At 38.1% G+C, this 27350-nt stretch overlaps 1 protein-coding gene across 21 annotated transcripts; it reads left to right on the plus strand.

Moving 5' to 3' along the window:
- The first annotated feature begins 331 nt into the window (after positions 1-331).
- Positions 332-26400, plus strand: LOC149036621 (tetratricopeptide repeat protein 28-like). Of its 21 annotated transcripts, none has more exons than XM_089189320.1 (11): positions 332-2669; positions 3840-3894; positions 4254-4317; positions 5156-5194; positions 6171-6227; positions 6447-6516; positions 10009-10036; positions 14695-14722; positions 15310-17708; positions 22165-25596; positions 26062-26400. In XM_089189320.1, exons 10-11 carry the CDS (start codon positions 24327-24329, stop codon positions 26082-26084), a joined length of 1293 nt encoding a protein of 430 aa, XP_089045446.1. In that variant the 5' UTR covers positions 332-2669; positions 3840-3894; positions 4254-4317; positions 5156-5194; positions 6171-6227; positions 6447-6516; positions 10009-10036; positions 14695-14722; positions 15310-17708; positions 22165-24326; the 3' UTR covers positions 26085-26400. The 21 variants fall into 21 exon arrangements, 14 of the variants coding, with proteins under 14 accessions (XP_089045446.1, XP_089045445.1, XP_089045447.1 ...); XM_089189319.1 differs by having other exon boundaries at positions 17514-17708; XM_089189328.1 differs by lacking the exon at positions 10009-10036 and adding an exon at positions 25886-25954 and having other exon boundaries at positions 335-2669; positions 17684-17708; positions 24818-25596.
- The last annotated feature ends 950 nt before the right edge of the window (positions 26401-27350 follow it).

Here is a 27350-nt window from a genome sequence, read left to right on the forward strand (position 1 = left end):
TGATATGTATTGAATAGATAATAATTCCCCATACATGACGTACATAGATAAATTTGTAGGAAATCCACTGGTCAAAATATTGCTGGCTCATTCTTTGAGCACGCAGTTCAACGTCGTTAACACTTGATGAGGATGTACGTAGATTTACGTGGACATATAGAATGCGTGAAAGAAAAGGTCGAAGTAAGCAATTATAGATAGAGATCTGTAGAATTCTGAGATTTTTATCTAGCAGACAGCATGAACAACGAAAATTATTCGGGTCACGATGTACATCGTGATGTACAGTTTAGTTTGGCGAAGCTCTGCATGGAGGTTAGTGTTCGATGTTAGTGTTCAAGCCGATAAATAACTTATGAATCCTCTTTTTTATCTCTATCAAATCACTTTGGTTGACAGAAAAATATTGGTTTCAGAATGAATTTGTAAAAACAATAGTGTCATTACGACAAGCGGCCTAAAAACCGTCTGCAATTAATTTTAATCGTTCACAAAAAGTACCCAGAAAGTTAAAACGTGAGGTATTTGGTTACAGTTAAACTGAACGATGGAACTTTCATTCATTTAATATCTGAATTTTCTCGAGCAATTTGTTCATAGTGAAAGAGCAAGCGAAGTTTTAATTTAAGTTCTACAACAAATATACGCTCCCGGTGAGTCTTTCCAATTCCGTTCAATTTGGACGTTTGTACCGTAACTTGCTCAACAGAAATTGAAGGAATTTTTTGAGAAAAGGCCGCATTAAATTCCCTTGTGTCTCGTTGGAGTGTGCCGTTCGAATTTAGTTTTTGTGAAGGAAAGACCAGAGTTACACACGCCATTACAGCAAATAAACGAGCAAACTCTCACAACTTCAAAATAAAAAAATTGAATTTACTCACAATTACTTTCCTCGCCGTCTACATAATGAACAGAGGTAAATCTTCGTACATGAATGAATGGTGAATGAGAGTGAATAATACTTTCCATTAGATCATTGACTGATTTTGAAGAAAACATTGTCGTGACAGTCCTTGCCAAACTAGTTCTGTAGGTTTTCAAATGTTCCTACGCTTTTTTTTTCTTGCGCACTCTCTAATTGACAGGTGTCAGATTGTGACAGATACTTGTAAAAATAATGTTTCAAAGTTTGTTTGGAAGCCTTTTAAATCACCTTTATCGTTACGGAAATGAAAATGTTTCACTGAGGCATCTCTTTCTAATTTGCATCACCTCTATTTTAACTACCATTTACTCACTCAAAGATTTTTCAGTTTATGGAAGATCTTGCCGTATTTACAGACATAAATTATTCGGGTTCTTTCGGAAAGAATTTCGTCAAGTTTAAAAACAATAAATATGATATTTACAGGCTAAGGGTCGGTCCGTATGGTGAAAAACTGTGACCTCGGTATTGAAAATGCTGCCCGCGGCCTACGGCCTTGGGCAGTATTTTCAAGACCTCAGTCACAGTTTTTCACCATACGGACCTCCCAGCCGGCAAATAACATATATTTATTTGCCTAAGTGACCGCTTAGAACCAGAATTGCGTGACAGGTGTAGTTGATAGAAGCTTCAAGTCATAGTCGCAGATTTTAAAAGGCATCCAATACAAAAATACAGCAGTGCCCAAAGATTTTTTGAATGGTTTTCAGAGATGAAATGATGGATTATAGAGGGAAATTAAAATGAGTGTTGCAGCCTTCTTTCAAGGAGAGATAGTTGACCTCAAAGTTATCAAATATTGGATGAATCGAAAAGTCTAAAAACACAGTCATTTATCTGTCTCTTTTGAGTGACAAGCCATCAATTAAATTGACTGATATGAGTATGGTATTTTCATTATTAGCTTTTCATATCCTACTTCCAGCTTTGTCTCCTACATCTAAAAGCTGATAGTAGCTGCTTAGAAGCCTGCTGATACTGTATCAATAGTGTAAAAAATGCTACTTTGTTTTACTGAGAAAGAAATGCAAAATTCCATAAAAACCCAAAAGCTGCGAACATATTTGACAACGATCTATTCTAATGCCCAGTAATTAGAGTGAGAATTTTTCTTTTTGTTTTAATAGAAGGAGCTGGGTTTTTGATTGACATGTGTCAATCAATGAAGTTTTTGTCAGATAGAGAATGTTTTGGTAAAAATTATAGAGATACAGGATACTTGAAGAAAAATTCAATAGAATGGGGAATATATAAAATAGATGATTGCGGAATATCTAATTGGAACTATAGGGATACAAACCACAGGAATTAATGAAATACAGGATAGTTAGGCCAATAGTTAATATGATATGAGATGCCCAAACTAATTTTACTTGGAAACCAACAAATAATACATTGTGACCAACAATCGAACCTGTTTTAAGTAGCCTTTTTGTATTGTCCTCCACCTGACACAAGACACAGTAAAATTCTAAACACTGCAATCAACAATCCATAATGTAATTGGTGCATTTTAATTAGTTACAAAACCATTTTTTGTTTGTATGAATTGTATGTAAACATTGTCTCTACTGATCAACCTATCAATAATGAATTACATGATATGCAGCAAATATGCTTGCTGATAATTTCACAGACAACCTAGTTGTATATAATATTTTTTTTTCAGAATTTCAACACATTACAGGGTGTATGTGTTTGAATGGATACCAGGGAGCTAGCCCAACTGTCAATCAACTTGCATGTAAGTACACATATACATCACAAATTACAAGTTGTATTCCTGTTCTGAAGACACAACTTTTCCATATGTTTGTAAATTTATCTGATTGCATTGGCAAAAACATGCCCATTATGTTACAAGATTGACATTTGAGTTCCCTCAGCCAGAGCTCAGCTAACGGGTGAACACCCTGTGGTCGGAGGCTTGTTGAACATCCAAAGGAGCAGGCTCAGAAGAGGCTGCAAAAACCTGATTTTTAGGTTTTGGTTGAAGGTGGGCATTGCCTGCCTTCAAGCCAGCCTGGTTAAAGAAAATGCAGGGGATTAAATGTTTAAGCTAGTGCCCACATGTAGCCTGGCCACCAAACAATCCAAAGGTGACTTGCAAATGACTCTGTATGGAAACCTCAGGGGGTGGAGAGGGTAAATTTTTGGAACCCTTTGGTTGACTGGCATTTTCCTCTGAGGCTAGAAAACACTTGTCTTATTCCTTGTGGTTGAAAGCCTGCATTGCAAAACTGGTAATCAGCCTTGCAACCTGTCACACTTCAACCCCTGAAGATGGGGGCATGGAGATGTTTGGTTTTGCAGTTTCTAACAGAACCCAATGCCCTCCTCACTGAGCTTACACTCCATGGCTGGAGGGTGGTTGGGTTTCAAAAGCATGCCTTTGGAAAAGAGAGCTCAATTGACATTGCAAGGTTTCATTGCTTGAAAGCTGGCATTGCCCACCTTTTAATGAGCCTGGCCAAAAAAAGTGCAGAGTCTGACTCGTACTTCACGGCATCACTTCTCATGCATTTAATTATTTTGGCTGGGGGTGGGGTGGGGTTAAAAATGTTCAATTTTGAAAGTTTTTTTTCTGTGATATTTACTTTGAGTTTGTTGTTTTTTCGGGTCTGTTAAAGGTGAATTCACTCAGATATAAATAGATATATACATATACATACACATGTACATATACATATACATATACATATACATATACATATACATATACATATACATATACAACTGTTTTGAAATGTTGCCATTTGAAAAAAATACATTAAATATATATACCTTTTGTTTTCTCATCAAGAAGTGTTTCTTTTTCTATGTCTACAATAATAATGAACTATGTAATATGCCACATGAATATGGTCATCAATTATAATATCAGTGACTACATATTTCTATTACTTTTGTACAGAATTTGTAACAAATATTAGATCACAAAATTGAAATGCAGCAATTGCAAGGCAGAGGTAATTTGCACCAATAAATTCAAAACTTTAAAATCCCCTTTTCACCATGGGGCAACTTAGAAGAAGAGGAAAAATTCTCTAATTATACATCTCAAATTAACTTTCTAATGATTAAATGCTCTATGTAACATGCCACAAATATGATTGTCTATTTTATTATTACTGACTGCATATTTCTCACATTTCGTTACAAAATAATTATATTACAAGTTATATGCAAGAAAATAGCAATCCTGGTTTGTCGGAGAATTTTGTATTTGATCAATTAATTATGCTGTAATTAGTGTTTTATTTGAGTTCCTTAATCATCTTTTTGACAGTGAATTGCTATCACTGATAGTGCTATTACTTTTTTACAGAATCTGCTACCAATGTTGTAGCACAAGTGAACACCAAACAACCACACAGCAGATAGGAACAGAGGTAGTGCACTAATGAATTCAAACCTTTAAAACCCCCCTTTCAACCTGGGGCAACTCATATAAAAAGGTCTGCAAATTCTAGCATAATTATAATGATTAAAACATTAGTCAAGATGGAAAGTTGTTTAATTATGCCTAAAATGTGAACCACAAGTGCTAAAACCCACTTATTACTGCTAGCACAAATAATTATTGCATTATTTTGTTAATAAATTTACTTGTCATTCTCATGAACCCTAATCACATGTGTTGTTGCATCAAACAATTAAAAATGCTTACTATAAATCACTGGTACAGCAAAACAGAAAAATAGCACTAACTATCAATTGTTTTTTTTTTATCATGAATCAATAACTTAAATCTTTAATGCTTGTATTATTTTTAAAGTAAAGCAACTGTGAGAACTGTGAGCAAGACATGTTGACATCGATATTTTGGCACAAAATGCTCCTGCCCAAGCAAATGTCAATGACTAGAAAGTCATAATCACTGATTTTGCCTTTTACAAAAATTGACTTTGAAATCAAACACTGAGTTGGGAATTTGAACAATACTTTGGCCCCAGGAACAAACTAATCTCTAAAACTTCAAATGCCTGAGGGGTTTGCTGTGATAGGGGGATGTTGAAGCTCTTAATTGACTGATACATATCTATGTACCATACCCAGCCTATGAAATGTGATCAAATCTTATCAATCCTAACGGAATGAGCATACATTTTAATTCATAGTTCTTTACTTGCACATAACACAGAACATCCATTCGTCCATTAGTGATTTATCTTCTTAATACTCACCATATCAACTGTTTGTGAAAATATTTCTGTTCAAACATTTTAGATGCTATATGCCGCAGACAGCATAGAATCTTGAGAGAAGGTAAGTAAATTCTCTTTTAAATATTTCTTCTACATAATATCTACTGCATCAAAATCACAAAAAACATGTCAGGACTCACTAGTGTTGACATTGTACTAGCCATTATACTATCACTGACTAAGCAATTCTGTTAAAAAAAACTTTTAAAAATATATCTTGTTCATTCATTACCCCATATTTTGTAATCTTTCCTTCAACTTCTACTTCAACTATCTTGTTCTTGTCTATCAATAATCAGCTAACAAAATACATATAACTTGTCAAATTATTTCAATTCCTTTCTAAATGAATTTGAGGAAAATTAAGGAATCATTAATAGTAATGATTCAAAATTTAACGACCATCAACATCCAACTCAATTCCATTGTAATCTGTTGTGCCAATCAGCAGTCATAGTATGTGGAATTTTACTAATTGATTCCTAGATTTGAACATTACCATTAAAGCTAAATAATGGTAATACTTTTCAAATGATTTTCAAATAGAAAATACAATGCATATTGCTTCCTTATCAGCATCATTTTAAGCATTTATCTAAACATTAGAACTTCACCACACCTGTAACACTATACTTGTATTGATAGTCAATCAAATACATCAAATCAAAATGTTCCAATCGATGAGATTTAATGCCCGACTCATTTCACAACCTGTGGTACAGATCTTAACCCTTGAACTCCCAAGATCTCATTAGAAATTCTCCTTACTGTCTGCCATACAGTTATTGTGATGTTAGTTTGGAGAATTTGGTATTGGATCAACTAATAATCCCCTGATCAATATTTGTCTTTATTCTCATTACTTGTCTGCTTGGTGTTGCATTGATATTGTAAGGAGAAACTGTCTTGGTCACTGGATCATGGGAGTTAAAGGGTGAACAAAATTCAAGTTTCCTCTGTAGATCTTGTCAACTACAAGTATTTAACCTTGGGGGATCACATCATTTTAGTGACAAATTATCTCCTATATTTCACAGAACTCACAACAAAAGAAAGGCTTTGTTAACCACATGTTGGAGGTGTGCAATTCATAGGTAACATTTTAGTTCATGTAGTTTACAGTTTAAATTAATCACAACTACAATTAGACATTCAAAAAAAGCAATTACCATTGACAGTCAAAACACAAACAAAACTTTACATTTACTCACAAGAGCAATAATCATGCAGGTGTGTGAAATTTTAATGTGCACTTTAAAGATCATTTACTCCTTCTGATGCACTCCTTCTGTTCATGACTTCTTTTCCCACAGTTTGCCACATCAAATATTGAAAAAGTTTCAACAACATCTGATGAAAATGATGCGAAAGATGAATAAACAGGTAAGATTCTGTTTCATTCTCTTCCTAGTATACTCTTCCATACCATCATGTACTGAGCTTCATATATCCACGTTACTGAAGATAGCTTGATCTTTTGTCTTCTTTATACTTATACATCAAGAGAAAGAAATGTATGACAGACAGTAATGAGAATTACTAATGAGATCTTAAATGATAAAATGAAAATAAACAGAATAAACAAGCGTTAAGTTTAAAGGTCATTCCAAGGAAAAAAATTGAGAAATGTACCTTCTATGATCTGTGGCATGTTTGCAATATATAGTTATGTCACGTTTCGAGCGTCAGCCCTTTATTAAAGCGGTTGATGACGCGATTGAATCGCCACCACTGTGATCCTTTCTAAGGCGACTATTTCAAATCTCTATGGCTTGGGCGACCCTAAAAGCCGGAACGGCGGAACGGCGGAATGGCGGAATGGCGGAATGGCGGAATGGCGGAATGGCGGAATGGCGGAAAATGACCCCAAATCCTAAAACACGGAACGGCGGAAAATGACCCCAAATCCTAAAACACGGAACGGCGAAAAATGACCTCAGATCCTAAAACATCGAACGGCGGAAAATGACCCCAAATCCTAAAACATGGAACGGATGTCAGGGGATGTTGCACAAATTTTGTACAAAGACATCAAGCGCTTGGCTCATTTATCCCCAAGACGATAAGGCGCGTGACTAAAATTAAGTGTTATTAATTTTTTTCTTTTACTGAGTGGTATAAATAATAATGAACCATTATGCATGAAAGATAGCTGCGTTTTCGCGTTGTAAACCTGTTTAGTTACCTTTTGTTATGCAAAATTTGCCATGAGTTTTAGTCGCGGCATAAAAAGTCGCACAGCATGTGAAAACCAACTCGACATACCACATTACAATAAACAATTGTAACTTTGATACGTTTCCTGGTCACGTCTGCATTGATTTATTGAAACAATAATATCTCATATGCTTGTAAATGTGAGAACATCACAGGAACGTTTTCAGGCTTCTCAAAATATGACAACGTTCAGCCCCAGCTCCAAACTTAGACTAGCGTGAGAGCAAGCCCTCGTTACGAGCCCTTCAATACGAGCGTTTTTTATCTACGAATAACTTTTGGGACTTGAGTAACACTAGTTGAAGAGAGGTTTGCAGGGTGTCACGCGCGTGGGAATTTCTCATGGCATGAAAAGACAAAAGAAAGTTAGCAGAAGGAAGCCGTCAAGAAGAATTTGAAGAAGGGAGCGAAGTCGAAAAACAAATATTCAAGCATCATTGCACACGGTTCCATGCACACAGCTTCAAACCTAACGATATGTTCACTTTTTAATCCCATTAATCCCATCCCAAAAACCAAACCATAGGATCCTCGACCGATAGCCTCTTCTTTGTCTCGCAACTGCTTCCACTCGAATAATGGTAAACCATGACAATCCAAAGATCCGTCTGAATTACACTTCCCTTTCAGAAAGGGCAATTTAAACGCCATAGAGTTGACGATTTGCAATTTGTTGAGGAACAGAAGAAATCCGCTGAACGAATTGGTGAAATAGCCTCTTTTTTGTTTAGAAAGTTTATTTCTTCCGCTGATATGTAAGCCGTAAATTTCACAGTAGAATGGTGGTGTTTTGGACACCTGGTCGCGAAGAAATTCTTCAAATTCTTCTTGACGGCTTCCTTCTGCTAACTCTCTTTTGTCTTTTCACGCCATGAGAAATTCCCACGCGCGTGACACCCTGCAAACCTCTCTTCAACTAGTGTTACTCAAGTCCCAAAAGTTATTCGTAGATAAAAAACGCTCGTATTGAAGGGCTCGTAACGAGGGCTTGCTCTCACGCTAGTCTAAGTTTGGAGCTGGGGCTGAACGTTGTCATATTTTGAGAAGCCTGAAAACGTTCCTGTGATGTTCTCACATTTACAAGCATATGAGATATTATTGTTTCAATAAATCAATGCAGACGTGACCAGGAAACGTATCAAAGTTACAATTGTTTATTGTAATGTGGTATGTCGAGTTGGTTTTCACATGCTGTGCGACTTTTTATGCCGCGACTAAAACTCATGGCAAATTTTGCATAACAAAAGGTAACTAAACAGGTTTACAACGCGAAAACGCAGCTATCTTTCATGCATAATGGTTCATTATTATTTATACCACTCAGTAAAAGAAAAAAATTAATAACACTTAATTTTAGTCACGCGCCTTATCGTCTTGGGGATAAATGAGCCAAGCGCTTGGTGTCTTTGTACAAAATTTGTGCAACATCCCCTGACATCCGTTCCATGTTTTAGGATTTGGGGTCATTTTCCGCCGTTCGATGTTTTAGGATCTGAGGTCATTTTTCGCCGTTCCGTGTTTTAGGATTTGGGGTCATTTTCCGCCGTTCCGTGTTTTAGGATTTGGGGTCATTTTCCGCCGTTCCGTGTTTTAGGATTTGGGGTCATTTTCCGCCATTCCGCCATTCCGCCGTTCCGCCGTTCCGGCTTAAGGTTATTGAGTATCGTTCAATTTGAGAAATTGATATTCAGACCTCTATTTATGTTGTGGACTGTCCCTCACTGATATCATAGGAAATCCGTGGTGCTTCATTACGTGGTTTCCTAGTGGCTATGATCTGCATTAGCTATTAACTTGACTGGTTTTAAGAAGGTTCAACGAACGATTCAGAGATCGCGGTAGATTCGAATTGAATTTCCGTTATCTTCTTGTACACAAGCGTTTCATGGTCGAGATACCCTTCACTTAAATCTTTGGACACCAGCGGCGGGTTCCACGGTATATAATTTTCTTAAGGCAGTAATCTGTTTCGTTGTCTGTTAAAGCGCCAGAGTCTGGCATAAGAAGATAAGTCGTGACGCTGCGCGCTCACGAAGAGAGATGTTTTAATTTTCTTAGAAAAACTGAAACTTTCTTAAATTTACTGTTATTGCATACATAGTTTTAGCGTACTTTTCCGTTGAACGGATGCTTCATATCTCCACCGGTTAATTGCTTTCTTCAAACCTTTATGGCTTCATACGGTATATTTCATCCTCATCAGCTAAGATTGTTAAGCGTTGTATAATTTGGGAAACTGATAGAAGAGATGTCAATATCTGACACCGCGTGCTCACGTAGAAAGATGTTATAATTCTCTGTAAGGAACTAAAGGAAATTGATCATTCAAAGGCAAAGTTAACATGCCGGCCATCACGCAAACTTTTGTGAATTAGATTTATATCAAACTGACAACCAAAGGTTTACTAACAAATGATTTCGGGTGTTTAAAAAAAAAGAATCGTGAAGAATGGTTTTAACATCCAAAAAATGTACCCTCAGGATGTTATGAACGTTTGTGTTCTCATCTGAATAGCAAAACAGTAACGGTAACTAAACGACTGTGAATATATGAAAGTCATGTATTTAAATCACGGTAATTGTTGTTCAACTGCGGATGTTTTGGAATGTGGGGAAAGTCCCGATTGTGTTTCATTGTATTTGTCCTTTCACTTTCAGAAGCATCCATTACGAAGTCAACAACTTGGTGAGTACGAGTAGACATGTTAAATACAGGGGTATACAGCTTTCTATCGTCTACAAATGAATTAGTAATGGTCTACTGTTATTTTGAGTAACTTTGCATGGGGAACGTTTTGATGGCAAAGCCTAAAATGAATGCTGTTTTGTTAATATTTGTCCTGTGCCTATCAAGTCATGTAATGTCATTCAAAAATCGCAGCCAAAGTGAAATTAATTTGTTTCAAAGCGACTTCGTTAAACCGTTATGGCTTCACATCTTACCAATCATCCTCATGAACTATGAAAAGGTTTGATTTTAGCGACACTACTATGATAAGTAAGCTTATTTCTTGGTAATAAACTGCCAGAACAATCTTTTCAAATGTTGCCATATTGCAGAATGTCCGGAAAGTTTCCAGAACACTGTAGTACTGAGGTTTATTATCCAACTGCACAAAGTAGAGAACAAATAACGAGCGAATAGAGTATAAACATCCTATGATATTATACGTGTATTTGGACCGTTGGTTACTTTGTACTGAAAAAAAAACCTGGCTAACCAGTCGGCTGCGCACAATACACTTCTCTCTCCGCTTTGCTTTTCCCGCCTTAGGAGGAATGAGCTGAAAGACTCAGCAGAAAAAAACAGTTGAATAATAAATAACTTATTGGAGGTTTTGGTGCTTAGTGTCGCTGAGTATTATTACGAGTTGTGTCGTATTTTGACGAGCTCGTAAGGTGAGTCAAAATACAAACAACGATTTTGGTATTGAAGTTTATATGAAATAATTCATATTTGTACTGCGGTTGTAGATGAAAGTGAAATGTGATCATCGCAGTAAATTTTCCAATTTAAGCAATTGGAAAGAAGAAGCCTGAAAAAAAAAATCAGGGCTTCAACGGGATTCGAACCCGTGACCTCCGCGATACCGGTGCGATGCTCTACCAACTGAGCTATGAAGCCACACATTGGGAGCGAGGTCAATTTATTGAGTTCATATCTTCCCGTGCAGTGAAATGATGTGAAGTTTATATGAAATAATTCATATTTGTACTGCGGTTGTAGATGAAAGTGAAATGTGATCATCGCAGTAAATTTTCCAATTTAAGCAATTGGAAAGAAGAAGCCTGAAAAAAAAATCAGGGCTTCAACGGGATTCGAACCCGTGACCTCCGCGATACCGGTGCGATGCTCTACCAACTGAGCTATGAAGCCACACATTGGGAGCGAGGTCAATTTATTGAGTTCATATCTTCCCGTGCAGTGAAATGATGTGAAGTTTATATGAAATAATTCATATTTGTACTGCGGTTGTAGATGAAAGTGAAATGTGATCATCGCAGTAAATTTTCCAATTTAAGCAATTGGAAAGAAGAAGCCTGAAAAAAATCAGGGCTGATTTTTTTCAGGCTTCTTCTTTCCAATTGCTTAAATTGGAAAATTTACTGCGATGATCACATTTCACTTTCATCTACAACCGCAGTACAAATATGAATTATTTCATATAAACTTCACATCATTTCACTGCACGGGAAGATATGAACTCAATAAATTGACCTCGCTCCCAATGTGTGGCTTCATAGCTCAGTTGGTAGAGCATCGCACCGGTATCGCGGAGGTCACGGGTTCGAATCCCGTTGAAGCCCTGATTTTTTTCAGGCTTCTTCTTTCCAATTGCTTAAATTGGAAAATTTACTGCGATGATCACATTTCACTTTCATCTACAACCGCAGTACAAATATGAATTATTTCATATAAACTTCACATCATTTCACTGCACGGGAAGATATGAACTCAATAAATTGACCTCGCTCCCAATGTGTGGCTTCATAGCTCAGTTGGTAGAGCATCGCACCGGTATCGCGGAGGTCACGGGTTCGAATCCCGTTGAAGCCCTGATTTTTTTTTCAGGCTTCTTCTTTCCAATTGCTTAAATTGGAAAATTTACTGCGATGATCACATTTCACTTTCATCTACAACCGCAGTACAAATATGAATTATTTCATATAAACTTCACATCATTTCACTGCACGGGAAGATATGAACTCAATAAATTGACCTCGCTCCCAATGTGTGGCTTCATAGCTCAGTTGGTAGAGCATCGCACCGGTATCGCGGAGGTCACGGGTTCGAATCCCGTTGAAGCCCTGATTTTTTTCAGGCTTCTTCTTTCCAATTGCTTAAATTGGAAAATTTACTGCGATGATCACATTTCACTTTCATCTACAACCGCAGTACAAATATGAATTATTTCATATAAACTTCACATCATTTCACTGCACGGGAAGATATGAACTCAATAAATTGACCTCGCTCCCAATGTGTGGCTTCATAGCTCAGTTGGTAGAGCATCGCACCGGTATCGCGGAGGTCACGGGTTCGAATCCCGTTGAAGCCCTGATTTTTTTTCAGGCTTCTTCTTTCCAATTGCTTAAATTGGAAAATTTACTGCGATGATCACATTTCACTTTCGATTTTGGTATTATTTATGAACAAGAAATTAGGATGCTTGATCCTAAGGAGTCTCATTACATAAACGTTTTGAAGGTCGAAATAAAAGAAAAAACGAAAAACTAAGAAAAGGGAAACTAGATATTATACTGATAACATTCCTTGCTTGCTTCTTTGAATACTCGCGATGAAAAATCATTGATTTGCATGCGGCTGAATTTACATTGTTTTGTTTGAGTTTCTTTTGTTATGAAAGTGGAATACAAAGTCACGAGGAGCTTTCTTTTCCAATAACATTATCTTTGCCAAATGCCAAGCTACGCAACAAAAGCACACCGCAATCGCTGAAAATATTAACAAGTTGCCGATGGAGAAATAAGGGACTTAGGGGAAAAATCTCACGTGATTAGTGAAACCGAAAGTTCTGTTTGGATCATAAAAAAACGAGATCAAAGTTTCTTATTCCCAACAATGTCTACACCTGAGTGAGTCAGTGAGTGAGTAGGCGGGTGGCACATTTACACGTTGGAGTCTACCCAGAAACATGTTACTATGCTTCGCCTAACTGCGAGTTAAGAACATAAGTTTAAAATCAAAGTTAACATGCCGGCCATCAAGAAAAACGTTTGTGAATTGTCAGCTGTAGGTTTACAAACAAACGATTTCAGGTGTTTAAAAAGAAAGAATCGTAAAGAATGGTTTAAACATCTAAAAATATACCTCTGGCGTGTTATGAACGTTTGCGCTCTCATCTGAATAACAAAACGGTAACGGTAATTGTTGCTCGACTGCGGATGTTTTGGAATGTAGGGAAAGTCCCTACTGTATTTCATTGTTTTTGTCTTTTTACTTTCAAAAACATCCACTACGAAGTCAACAACTTGCTAAGTACGAGTAGAGGTGTTTAATACAGGGGTACACAGCTTTCTATCTTCTACAAATGAATTACTGATAGTCTATTGTTATTTTGAGTATCTTTGCATTAATAACGTTTTACTGGCAAAGCCTGATATGTATGCTGTTTTGTTAATATTTGTCCTGTGCCTATCAAGTCATGTAATGTTATGCAAAAGTCGCAGCCAAAGTGAAATTTATTTGTTTCAAAGCGACTTCGTTGAAGCTTTATGGCTTAACATCTTACCAATGATCCTCATCAACTATAAAAAGGTTCCTTCTCAGGGACATTAGTGTGATAAGTAAACTTATTACTTGGTAATAAACCGCTAGAACAATCTTTTCAAATGTTGCCATATTGCAGAATGTCAGGAAAGTTTCCAGAACGCTGTAGCACTGAGATGTATCTTTCTTGTTGGGCTAAGACTGTTAGCAATTAAAACTCATTGAATACCACTTTCAGTCAGTATTCAATACATGGTCATCACTGATTTACATCTGTGATCATCTCTCTCTCGCTCTTTCATAACACAGTAAATAATATTTTTTCAATAAAATGGTGCAAAGGAACTTTTAGTTCGAAAAAAGGGAGAGGTCGAGTCTGTGTCCGGCTTGTACCACATCATAGAAATTGTTGAATAGTTCTCAAGAAAAGCTAAAAAATACCTCAGCGGTTAAATGTCTTACATTATTCATGAAAAAGAAATTAGGATGCTTTATCCCAAGGGGTTTCATTACATATACGTTTTGACGGCAAAAAAACTAAGAAAAGTGAAACTTAAGTGAGACTGAGGGGAAACATTTTTCGAGTTTCCCACGTGATTAGTAAAACTAAAAGTTCTGTTTGGATCATAAAAAACGAGATTAAAGTTTCTTATTCCCAACAATGTCTACACTTGAGTGAGTCAGTGAGTGAGTAGGCAGGTGACACATTTACATGTTGAAGTCTACGCAGAAACATGTTACTATGCTTCGCTTAGCTGCGAGTTAAGAACATAAGTTTAAATCAAAGTTAAAATGCGGCCAGCAGGAAAAACTTTTGTGAATTAGATTTATATCAAACTGTCAGCTAAAGGTTTACTAACAAATGATTTCAGGTGTTTAAAATGAAAGAATCGTGAAGAATGGTTTTAACATCTAAAACATGTACCCTCAGGATGTTATGAACGTTTGTGTTCTCATCTGAATAGCAAAACAGTAACGGTAATTAAACGACTGTGAATATATGAAAGTCATGTATTTAAATCACGGTAATTGTTCAGTGTTCAACTGCGGATGTTTTGGAATGTAGGGAAAGTCCCGATTGTGTTTCATTGTATTTGTCCTTTCACTTTCAGAAGCATCCACTACGAAGTCAACAACTTGGTGAGTACGAGTAGACATGTTAAATACAAGGGTATACAGCTTTCTATCGTCTACAAATGAATTAGTAATGGTCTACTGTTATTTTGAGTAACTTTGCATGGGGAACGTTTTGATGGCAAAGCCTAAAATGAATGCTGTTTTGTTAATATTTGTCCTGTGCCTATCAAGTCATGTAATGTCATTCAAAAATCGCAGCCAAAGTGAAATTTATTTGTTTCAAAGCGACTTCGTTAAACCGTTATGGCTTCACATCTTACCAATCATCCTCATGAACTATGATAAGGTTTGACTTTAGCGACACTGGCATGATAAGTAAGCTCATTTCTTGGTAATAAACTGCTCGATCAATCTTTTCAAATTTTCCATATTGTAGAATGTCCGGAAAGTTTCCAGAACACTGTAGTACTGAGGTTTATTATCCAACTGCACAAAGTAGAGAACAAATAACGAGCGAATAGAGTATAAACATCCTATGATATTATACGTGTATTTGGACCGTTGGTTACTTTGTACTGAAAAAAAAACCTGGCTAACCAGTCGGCTGCGCACAATACACTTCTCTCTCCGCTTTGCTTTTCCCGCCTTAGGAGGAATGAGCTGAAAGACTCAGCAGAAAAAAACAGTTGAATAATAAATAACTTATTGGAGGTTTTGGTGCTTAGTGTCGCTGAGTATTATTACGAGTTGTGTCGTATTTTGACGAGCTCGTAAGGTGAGTCAAAATACAAACAACGATTTTGGTATTATTTATGAACAAGAAATTAGGATGCTTGATCCTAAGGAGTCTCATTACATAAACGTTTTGAAGGTCGAAATAAAAGAAAAAAACGAAAAACTAAGAAAAGGGAAACTAGATATTATACTGATAACATTCCTTGCTTGCATCTTGGAATACTCGCGATGAAAAATCATTGATTTGCATGCGGCTGAATTTACATTGTTTTGTTTGGGTTTCTTTTGTTATGAAAGTGGAATACAAAGTCACGAGGAGCTTTCTTTTCCAATAACATTATCTTTGCCAAATGCCAAGCTATGCAACAGAAGCACACCGCAATCGCTGAAAATATTAACAAGTTGCCGATGGAGAAATAAGGGACTTAGGGGAAAAATCTCACGTGATTAGTGAAACCGAAAGTTCTGTTTGGATCATAAAAAAACGAGATCAAAGTTTCTTATTCCCAACAATGTCTACACTTGAGTGAGTCAGTGAGTGAGTAGGCGGGTGGCACATTTACACGTTGGAGTCTACCCAGAAACATGTTACTATGCTTCGCCTAACTGCGAGTTAAGAACATAAGTTTAAAATCAAAGTTAACATGCCGGCCATCAGGAAAAACGTTTGTGAATTGTCAGCTGTAGGTTTACAAACAAACGATTTCAGGTGTTTAAAAAGAAAGAATCGTAAAGAGTGGTTTAAACATCTAAAAATATACCTCTGGCATGTTATGAACGTTTGCGCTCTCATCTGAATAACAAAACGGTAACGGTAATTGTTGCTCGACTGCGGATGTTTTGGAATGTAGGGAAAGTCCCGACTGTGTTTCACTGTTTTTGTCTTTTTTACTTTCAAAAGCATCCGATACGAAGTCAACAACTTGCTAAGTACGAGTAAAAGTGTTTAATACAGGGGTATACAGCTTTCTATTTTCAATAAAATCGTGCAAAGGAACTGCTAGTTCGAAAAAAGGGAGATGTCAAGTCTGTGTCCGGCTTGTACCACATCAGAGAAATTGTTGTATAGTTCTCAAGAAAAGCTAAAAAATACCTCAGCGGTTAAATGTCTTACATTATTCATGAAAAAGAAATTAGGATGCTTTATCCCAAGGGGTTTCATTACATATACGTTTTGATGGCAGAAAAACTAAGAAGAGTGAAACTTAAGTGAGACTGAGGGGAAACATTTTTCGAGTTTCCCCACGTGATTAGTAAAACCAAAAGTTCTGTTTGGATCATAAAAACGAGATTAAAGTTTCTTATTCCCAACAATGTCTACACTTGAGTGAGTCAGTGAGTGAGTAGGCGGGTGGCACATTTACATGTTGAAGTCTACGCAGAAACATGTTACTATGCTTCGCTTAGCTGCGAGTTTAGAACATAAGTTTAAATCAAAGTTAACATGCCGGCCATCAGGAAAAACTTTTGTGAATTAGACTTATATCAAATTGTCAGCTGAAGGTTTACAAATAAACGATTTCAGGTGTTTAAAAAGAAAGAATCGTAAAGAATGGTTTTAACATCAAAAAATATACCTTTAGCAAGTTATGAACGTTTGCGCACTCATCTGAATAACAAAACAATCACAGTAATTGTCACTCCACTGCGAAAGTTTTGGAATGTAGGGAAAGTCCCGACTGTGTTTCACTGTTTTTGACTTTTTACTTTCAAAAGCATCCGATACGAAGTCAACAACTTGCTAAGTACGAGTAAAAGTGTTTAATACAGGGGTATACAGCTTTCTATCTTCTACAAATGATTAAGTAATATAGTCTATTGTTATTTTGAGTAACTCTGCATGAGTAACGTTTTACTGGCAAAGCCTAAAATAAATGCTGTTTGGTTAATATTTGTCCTATGCCTATCAAGTCAAATGTAATGTTATGCAAAAATCGCAGCCAAAATGAAATTTATTTGTTTCAAAGCGACTTCGTTAAAGCTTTATGGCTTCACATCTTACCAATGATCCTCATCAACTATAAAAAGGTTCGCTCTCAGGGACATTGGTATGATAAGTAAACTCATTACTTGGTAATAAACCGCTAGAACAATCTTTTCAAATGTTTCCATATTGCAGAATGTCAGGAAAGTTTCCAGAACGCTGTAGTACTAAGGTGTATCTTTCTTGTTGGTCTGAGACAAAATGGTCGCGGTTAAGTTAAGTCAAGAGGCGGAGGTTTTGGAATATAAGGAAAAGTCCTAACTGTCTTTCATTAAATTTTTTTTCTGTCGTTTTACTTTCAAAAGGATCAACCACGAAGTCGACAACTTGGTAAGTGCAAGTAAAAAGATATCCAGAATTCTGTCATGTATCAAGTAAATAGCACTAGAAAATTGTTATTTAGAGTAATTTTGCATGAGTAACGTTTTAATTAATGAAAAAGCCTGAAATGAAAAGGTCCTGTTTTCCCGGTTAATATTTGTCCTGTCACTTTAAAGTACTGTAACGTTGTGTAAAATTCGCCACCGAAGTAAAATGAATTTGTTATAAGGCGATCATATCAAATCTTCGTGGTCTCGCATCTTATTAATGATCCTCATCTAATTAGAAAATATTCGTTTTCAGGGACATTCGTCTGATAAATGCGCTCATTGCTTTTAAAATGAACAATCTTTGCAAATGTTGCCATATTGCCGAATGTCAATAACTTACATCTGTGATCATCTCGGTAATGAACCAAAAGAACGGTGTTTCAATAAAATCGAGCGAGGGAATTTCCAGTACAAACATTTTGGACGGTACATTATTTAAACTGTCGAATAGTTCTCAAGAAAACCAGAGCAATTTTCTCAGTAATCAATCTTGTATTATTCATGAATAAGAAATAAAATACAGTGATCCGAAGGGCCTGCATTGCAAATACATTTTGACAGCCGGTATAAAAAAATCAATAAACTAAGAATGGGGAAACTAGAAATTATATTGTAGACTATTTCTTTCTGATTGCTTTTGATGTCCATGGATTTTTCATTAGCTGAATTTGCATTTTTTTTCTTGTCTTTTTTGTTTGTTTTTAATCAAAGCGAATAATGCCTCAAAAATAAATCAGCGAGTCAGGCTATGATACATGGCAGCAGTTTGTTTCCTTTGAGAAAAGGTAGCTTCCTTACCTCACAATATAACCAAGCCTCTTATTCTTCAATCTTCTTCATTGATTGAATCAATGAGCTTCATTATCAATTAAGTAGGGACTCTCTTTTCCCATTTCTTTCTGTTTCCGGTTTCCTAATTATCTGCCTTAAGAAAGTTGAGACACTGGGAAGAGAAATTTTTTTAGTTTCCTCATGCGATTAGAAAGACCAGAAGTTCTAGTTCGATCACAAATCCTGTGACAAATTCTTAGTAACAATGAAACTTTTTGATTTTCGAATATGAATGTAGTTTAAGTCAGACACAACTGTCTATCACCTGAGTGAAATGTGAACAAAGGTAGAAAAAACTGAATATTAAAACCAAAACTCTCAGTAATTTTTTTTTTATGCGATTATCATTTGGTATCTATTTGTTTATAACCTGTATGAGCTTTCTTAACATTGATTTATTATATTCCAATTGTAACTGTTTTAAAACTACAATTAATTCCTTTAAGCCCATTTGCGGATAATCTTTAAGTTCTCTTTGAAGTTTGTAAGACTTTTCACTAATCTTCAGACTTCTCCAACATCGAGGAGCTACATAATAGATTTTTGGCTTTTAACGTTCACTCACAAAAAGATGAAAGACTTATATGATTCAACCTAAGGGCAAAATGTTTCTTTTAAATCACGTGACGAGATGAAGGAACCAAAAAACCTAGGTCAAAGTATAATATATAGATTTAGCCAAGCCTAAAAGCGGAGCTCGTATTTTTTTTTCCCCCCGCACGTCTCAAGGGCACAACGCCTTGCCCCGGCCGGGACTAGAACCCGGGTCGCCCAACTCGCAGCCCAGTGCACTGACCACTGAACTACTGGACAAAGCCGTGGCGTTGGCGTGCCCGCGGTACAGTTGACCACGCATGTTAAAAGAAGCACCTTGTACGGTCGTACGGTCGAACGGTCGTACATCCAAATTTTTTCGGCTTGATGGGCTACTACTATTTTGCATAATTTTGGGGCTACGCTCTGCGAGCTCCGCTACTATTTACGACAGTGACCCAGTGAGTTAAGTCTAGTTTCTACGGTTCGCTTACCTGCGAGTTAACAAAGTTGATGTACTTCAACACGGAAGCTGAGTCAGTTCAGTAGTAAACTTGGTCTGCTGTCATTTCCAATTCTTCTCCAATAATTCTGGAGAGCCTTACGCAGATAACACTGACTGTCAGTTCCAATATTGGAATTGAGATTTCATGTATGGGACTTGCTTCTTCCATGACAAATGCACAGTGAACTTGGTTAATGACATTTTTCAAACGGAAGTAAACGACGGCTGAAATTCATTATCATGGCCAATTTACATTGTCAACTCAGTTGGTAAAGCCAAATAGTTTTTTAATACCCCACCAAAGTTTCTTCAAAAACTTACCCCGTTGTTTATAGAAACTATGCATGTGGAAAGTTCTCATTGCAAAAGTTAAGATAAAGTCTGTCAGTTTTTTTATCTTTGTCCAATGACTTTAAAGTCATGTAATGTTCTGCAAAAATCCCAACTTGAGGAAAATGAAAGGTGACCAACCGACTTCTTCACTTTTTTTTGTTTTGTTTTGTTTTTAAGTGGATATTGTGAATTCTAACACTTTCAGCTTGTTACAAATAGTTTCCGGGTGTAATCGACCTAGCCCGTTTTTGTAACTTAACATGTGTGTTCCTGTTTGAAGTGACTTGTTATTAATCAAGATTATCAACCATTTAGTATTGTGTTACTAAAAATAATGTTTCCCTGATAACAGTCGAGGATTGCAATGGAAACCTAACAGCAGAAGCCATGACACCTTTCATGAGCCTCGCCTTATTTGTTGCCTTGTTCTTGCTCAACTCAGATCGCATTCAGAAAGCCATTGAGATATGCAGCGAATGTTTGATTTTGCTAAATGGCACCGATCAAAACAACAAAGACCAATTTGATTCAGCACTGCCACAATTTTACAGCGACATCTATACCATTCTCTTCAGCGCTTATCGTCATATCTCTGACTACATAGGTGCGGAAAGATACGGAAGGAAATTGTTTGACTTATACAGCGGGTATGGAATTATGCTTTATAAACTTGGCGAAAGCCTAAAAGCAAAGGAATATTTTAAGAGGGCCCTTGCCATAACAACCAAAATTGGCGACAGAGGAGGGGAAGCATCATGTTATGGAAACCTAGGTAATGTGTTTACGTCGCTTGGCCAATACGACAAGGCTGAAGAGTATCTCCAAAAAGCGCTTGTCATCAGAACTGAAATTGGCGACAGAGAAGGGGAGGCAACTGACTACGGAAACCTAGGTAATGTGTTTAGGTCGCTTGGCCAATACGACAAGGCTGAAGAGTATCTCCAAAAAGCGCTTTTCATCACAACTGAAATTGGCGACAGAGAAGGGGAGGCAACTGACTACGGAAACCTAGGTACTGTGTTTCAGTCGCTTGGCCAATACGACAAGGCTGAAGAGTATCTCCGAAAAGCGCTTGTCATCACAACTGAAATTGGCCACAGACGAGGGGAAGCATCATGTTATGGAAACCTAGGTAATGTGTTTGCGTCGCTTGCCCAATACGACAAGGCTGAAGAGTATCTCCAAAAAGCGCTTGTCATCAGAACTGAAATTGGCGACAGAGAAGGGGAGGCAACTGACTACGGAAACCTAGGTACTGTGTTTACGTCGCTTGGCCAATACGACAAGGCTGAAGAGTATCTCCAAAAAGCGCTTGTCATCAGAACTGAAATTGGCGACAGAGAAGGGGAGGCAACTGACTACGGAAACCTAGGTACTGTGTTTCAGTCGCTTGGCCAATACGACAAGGCTGAAGAGTATCTCCGAAAAGCGCTTGTCATCACAACTGAAATTGGCGACAGAGAAGGGGAGGCAACTGACTACGGAAACCTGGGTACTGTGTTTACGTCGCTTGGCCAATACGACAAGGCTGAAGAGTATCTCCAAAAAGCGCTTGTCATCACAACTGAAATTGGCGACAGAGGAGGGGAAGCATCATGTTATGGAAACCTAGGTAATGTGTTTACGTCGCTTGGCCAATACGACAAGGCTGAAGAGTATCTCCAAAAAGCGCTTGTCATCAGAACTGAAATTGGCGACAGAGGAGGGGAAGCATCATGTTATGGAAACCTAGGTACTGTGTTTACGTCGCTTGGCCAATACGACAAGGCTGAAGAGTATCTCCAAAAAGCGCTTGTCATCCAAACTGAAATTGGCGACAGAGGAGGGGAAGCATCATGTTATGGAAACCTAGGTACTGTGTTTACGTCGCTTGGCCAATACGACAAGGCTGAAGAGTATCTCCAAAAAGCGCTTGTCATCCAAACTGAAATTGGCGACAGAGGAGGGGAAGCATCATGTTATGGAAACCTAGGTACTGTGTTTACGTCGCTTGGCCAATACGACAAGGCTGAAGAGTATCTCCAAAAAGCGCTTGTCATCAGAACTGAAATTGGCGACAGAGGAGGGGAAGCATCATGTTATGGAAACCTAGGTAATGTGTTTACGTCGCTTGGCCAATACGACAAGGCTGAAGAGTATCTTCAAAAAGCGCTTGTCATCACAACTGAAATTGGCGACAGAGGAGGGGAAGCATCATGTTATGGAAACCTAGGTAATGTGTTTACGTCGCTTGGCCAATACAACAAGGCTGAAGAGTATCTCCAAAAAGCGCTTGTCATCCAAACTGAAATTGGCGACAGAGGAGGGGAAGCATCATGTTATGGAAACCTAGGTAATGTGTTTACGTCGCTTGGCCAATACGGCAAGGCTGAAGAGTATCTCCAAAAAGCGCTTGTCATCACAACTGAAATTGGCGACAGAGGAGGGGAAGCATCATGTTATGGAAACCTAGGTACTGTGTTTACGTCGCTTGGCCAATACGACAAGGCTGAAGAGTATCTCCAAAAAGCGCTTGTCATCCAAACTGAAATTGACGACAGAGGAGGGGAAGCATCATGTTATGGAAACCTAGGTACTGTGTTTACGTCGCTTGGCCAATACGACAAGGCTGAAGAGTATCTCCAAAAAGCGCTTGTCATCCAAACTGAAATTGGCGACAGAGGAGGGGAAGCATCATGTTATGGAAACCTAGGTACTGTGTTTACGTCGCTTGGCCAATACGACAAGGCTGAAGAGTATCTCCAAAAAGCGCTTGTCATCCAAACTGAAATTGGCGACAGAGGAGGGGAAGCATCATGTTATGGAAACCTAGGTACTGTGTTTACGTCGCTTGGCCAATACGACAAGGCTGAAGAGTATCTCCAAAAAGCGCTTGTCATCCAAACTGAAATTGGCGACAGAGGAGGGGAAGCATCATGTTAAGGAAACCTAGGTAATGTGTTTACGTCGCTTGGCCAATACGGCAAGGCTGAAGAGTATCTCCAAAAAGCGCTTGTCATCACAACTGAAATTGGCGACAGAGGAGGGGAAGCATCATGTTATGGAAAGCTAGGTACTGTGTTTACGTCGCTTGGCCAATACAACAAGGCTGAAGAGTATCTCCAAAAAGCGCTTGTCATCCAAACTGAAATTGGCGACAGAGGAGGGGAAGCATCATGTTATGGAAACCTAGGTAATGTGTTTACGTCGCTTGGCCAATACGAAAAGGCTGAAGAGTATCTCCAAAAAGCGCTTGTCATCAGAACTGAAATTGGCGACAGAGAAGGGGAGGCAACTGACTACGGAAACCTTGGTACTGTGTTTACGTTGCTTGACCAATACGACAAGGCTGAAGAGTATCTCCAAAAAGCGCTTGTCATCCGAACTGAAATTGGCCACAGAGAAGGGGAAGCATCATGTTATGGAAACCTAGGTACTGTGTTTACGTTGCTTGGCCAATACGACAAGGCTGAAGAGTATCTCCAAAAAGCGCTTGTCATCAGAACTGAAATTGGCGACAGAGGAGGGGAGGCAACTGACTACGGAAACCTTGGTACTGTGTTTACGTCGCTTGGCCAATACGACAAGGCTGAAGAGTATCTCCAAAAAGCGCTTGTCATCAGAACTGAAATTGGCCACAAACGAGGGGAAGCATCATGTTATGGAAACCTAGGTACTGTGTTTACGTCGCTTGGCCAATACGACAAGGCTGAAGAGTATCTCCGAAAAGCGCTTGTCATCAGAACTGAAATTGGCGACAGAGAAGGGGAGGCAACTGACTACGGAAACCTTGGTACTGTGTTTACGTCGCTTGGCCAATACGACAAGGCTGAAGAGTATCTCCAAAAAGCGCTTGTCATCAGAACTGAAATTGGCCACAAACGAGGGGAAGCATCATGTTATGGAAACCTAGGTACTGTGTTTACGTCGCTTGGCCAATACGACAAGGCTGAAGAGTATCTCCGAAAAGCGCTTGTCATCAGAACCGAAATTGGCGACAGAGGAGGGGAGGCAACTGACTACGGAAACCTTGGAATTTTGTTTAGAACTGTTGGTGATTTTGAAGCTTCGGAAGTATGCTTGAAGAAAGCTTTATTCATATCTAGAGATATTGGAGATGGAAGAAGAGAGTTTGAAATCCTCCGAGGTTACGCCGTTTTGTATTTATATCAAGATAAAATCAAAGACTCCCTGTCGTGTCTTCACCTGTGCATTGAAAAGTATGAGGAGCTGAGATATTTTTTGGGCGCCAATGATCAGTTCAAAACATCATTTCTGGAGGACACAGGAACATTCCCCTACAAGCTGCTTTGTACTTTGCTTTGTGACACCGAAAATGCTCGGGATGCTCTTTATGTTGAGGATTTGGGTCGAGCTAGAGGCCTATCAGACTTAATGGCAGAGAAGTACTCGGTTGAAACGCACATCTCTGCTAACCGACAATCTTGGTTTGGCATTGAGGACATTTTAAGAAAGAAAAGAAACTGTACTTGTCTGTACATTTCTTATTTTCAGAATCGTCTGCATTTGTGGATCTTGGAAACGAGTGGAGTCCTTCATTATAGAAGAGTATCACCAGAAGAGAATCTAGTTCAGGCTGGGTTACCCAAAGATTTGTCTTTGAGTCAATTTTTGGATTATAATTTCCGGAGTCTTGGTATTTTGCCCACTAAAGATTGTGAAGATCGGTCTTTAAATACGATTAAATTGCAACCTCTCTCCCCCGCGCAAAAGAGCTCAGCAAGATTGCGACTCGTGGAGGAGGACGAGGACGAGGACGAGGACGAGAAAGTGATTTCAAGTCTATATCTGTGTTACAAAATGTTCATTGCCCCCGTTTATGATTTGCTTGATGAGCCTGAAGTCATTATTGTTCCTGACCGCAGGTTGTACAAAGTTCCCTTTGCTGCCCTGAGTGAAAAGGAGGGAGCCGAATACTTGTCAGAGACTCATAAGATCCGTATCATTCCTTCGTTGACAACACTCAAGAACATTCAAGATAGTCCAGAGGACTATCACAGCAACACTGGTGCCTTGGTAATAGGCAATCCCAAGGTTAATTGGCTGCAACCATTGCCAGCTGCAAGAAAGGAAGCGGAGATGGTCGGACGACTGGTGGGCGTTCCGCCTCTAGTAGAAGAGAAAGCAACGAAACAGGCGGTACTTGAGCGGATAAGTTCGGTGAGCTTGATACATTTTGCTGCTCATGGTGACGCGAAAAGAGGGGAAATTGCACTCTCCCCCATTCCTACTCCCAACAGTCAAAACGCTACCCCACCGAAGGAAGCTTACATGTTGACGATGGCTGATGTCTCACGAGTGAAAGTCAGAGCTAAACTGGTGGTACTTAGCTGCTGTCACAGTGGAAGTGGAGAGATAAGAGCCGAGGGAGTTATAGGAATTGCACGTGCGTTCTTAGGATCCGGTGCTCGCTCGGTGTTGGTTGCGCTGTGGGCCATTCCAGACTCAGCAACAGAGCAGCTGATGAGTCGGTTCTACGAACACCTCATTGAAGGTGGAAGTGCCAGTGAATCCCTTCATCAGGCCATGAAGTGGATGAGAAAAAACCCATTAAACAAAATCTCTGAGTGGGCTTCGTTTACGCTGATTGGAGATGATGTGAGACTCGAGTTTGACAACCAGCGGCAAGACTCGGTGAGAACAGGTATTTCATAAATTAGAGTTAAATTAGATGTGAGGATGGTTATGACTTACTGGTCGTTGACCGGATGGGGATCCTCTGTTACCTTGAACATCAAGGCTAGTTTAATATCTATCTATATATCCATATATATGGATATATAAATATATATATATATATATATATATATGGATATATATATATGGATATATATATGGATATATATATATATATATATATATATATATATATATATGTACATAAATATATATATATATATATATTTACGCACACTTTTTTTTCCTTTTTGAAGAGTTACTATCTCCGCTCTCTGGTGTAAAATATAGAATCTCACAGATGCCTCTCAACAAATGAGATACAAGTAATGGCCAATTATTTTATATATCGTGCTTGGTGTAATTGTGTTTGCTTTATATCCAAAATATTAATTGAGGTAATAATGAATTGGGTTCAATTTTTTTCTTGCAGGAAAAAAGACCCCGGTAGAGTAAATAATGACAAGTACTCGAAGGGAACAGAGTTAAAAGACTTTTAGATGGATAAATTAAATAGAAATAAGTAGAGAAAATACTCTATCCAGTATTTCATCGAGATTAGAAAAAAGAGCTATCCCAGGTTAGGGGAGATTTATTCCAATTTTTGCTGCTTTCTTTTCTAATATTCAACTCAACATTTTTTTGTTTTTCACGCAAAAACTATATTCTAATATAATAGACACGAAACAATGTTGACCTACGTAAGGCTTTTGAGTAAAACGAATTCAGTAAAGTTAAGACAGTAGTTTAAGTATTAAACAAACCACAAAAATCTGGTTTAATTTTTTGTGTTTTCAAGCCTTTTGTAAGGTTTAGTTATTAAGAATACCTTCCATATTTCAAGAATGAATTTGATGTAGCATCTGAAGGGATCCTTTTCAACCACAACCACGACTAAAATAGGGGAAAGAGTATACCTGACGAACTTCTGGAGAAATACGTGTCTGAAGTTATCTGCTTCAGTAGAGAAGGATCACTTTCGGCTTTACAAAAGCTCAAGAACACGCTGATGTGGAAATGTCACATTCAAAATCACATCGCCAAAAAAACATTAAAGTATATCCTGGCCAGAACTGATCTTTGGAGACAGAAGTTTAAAATCGCTTGCAGATGGCGGGAGTGTCATGCGGGCATGTCAATACTTCAATTTTTAACTGGTCACTTGCCTCTTGTGCTATGCACCCTGCGCGAAGTTTGTCGACTCTTAAATGCAGAAAAATCTCTGCCAATTGGCTATGAGTTAGATCTCTGAAATATGGAAGTAATCCTGTCTTGGAATAAAGAGATCATCTGTTGTAGAATAAGTTGATTCGTAACACCCTGTATGTAAGGAATAACAGCAAAACCAGTCGCTGGTTCCCTTTCATCAAGAGCGTTACTATTTGTAACTGGTTTTTGGCAGTTACGGAGAAAAGTTTTTGTATAGCCATTTGCCCATTTGGATTTTTGTGAAGAGCGAAACAACGTCGAAAGATACTAATTCTTCACAAGCGTTAAGAGTTTTATCTTATATGAAATCCCCAAATTCACAGTGTAATCAGTATTCCCAACAACAGGCGACAAAATTCTCGCAAGAAAACCAGAAATTGCACAAGTCGGAGAATTAACAAAAGGGACAATGGGTCTCAAAGGAATTCCCGGTTTATGAATTTTAGGTAAGCCATAAAAACGTGGACATCAGCCGTCACTACTGCCTAACATTTTGTACGTAGTCACTAATTT

This window comes from Pocillopora damicornis, chromosome 12, assembly GCF_964200805.1.
Source record: "Pocillopora damicornis chromosome 12, jaPocDami1.2, whole genome shotgun sequence".
Taxonomy (NCBI): domain Eukaryota; kingdom Metazoa; phylum Cnidaria; class Anthozoa; order Scleractinia; family Pocilloporidae; genus Pocillopora; species Pocillopora damicornis.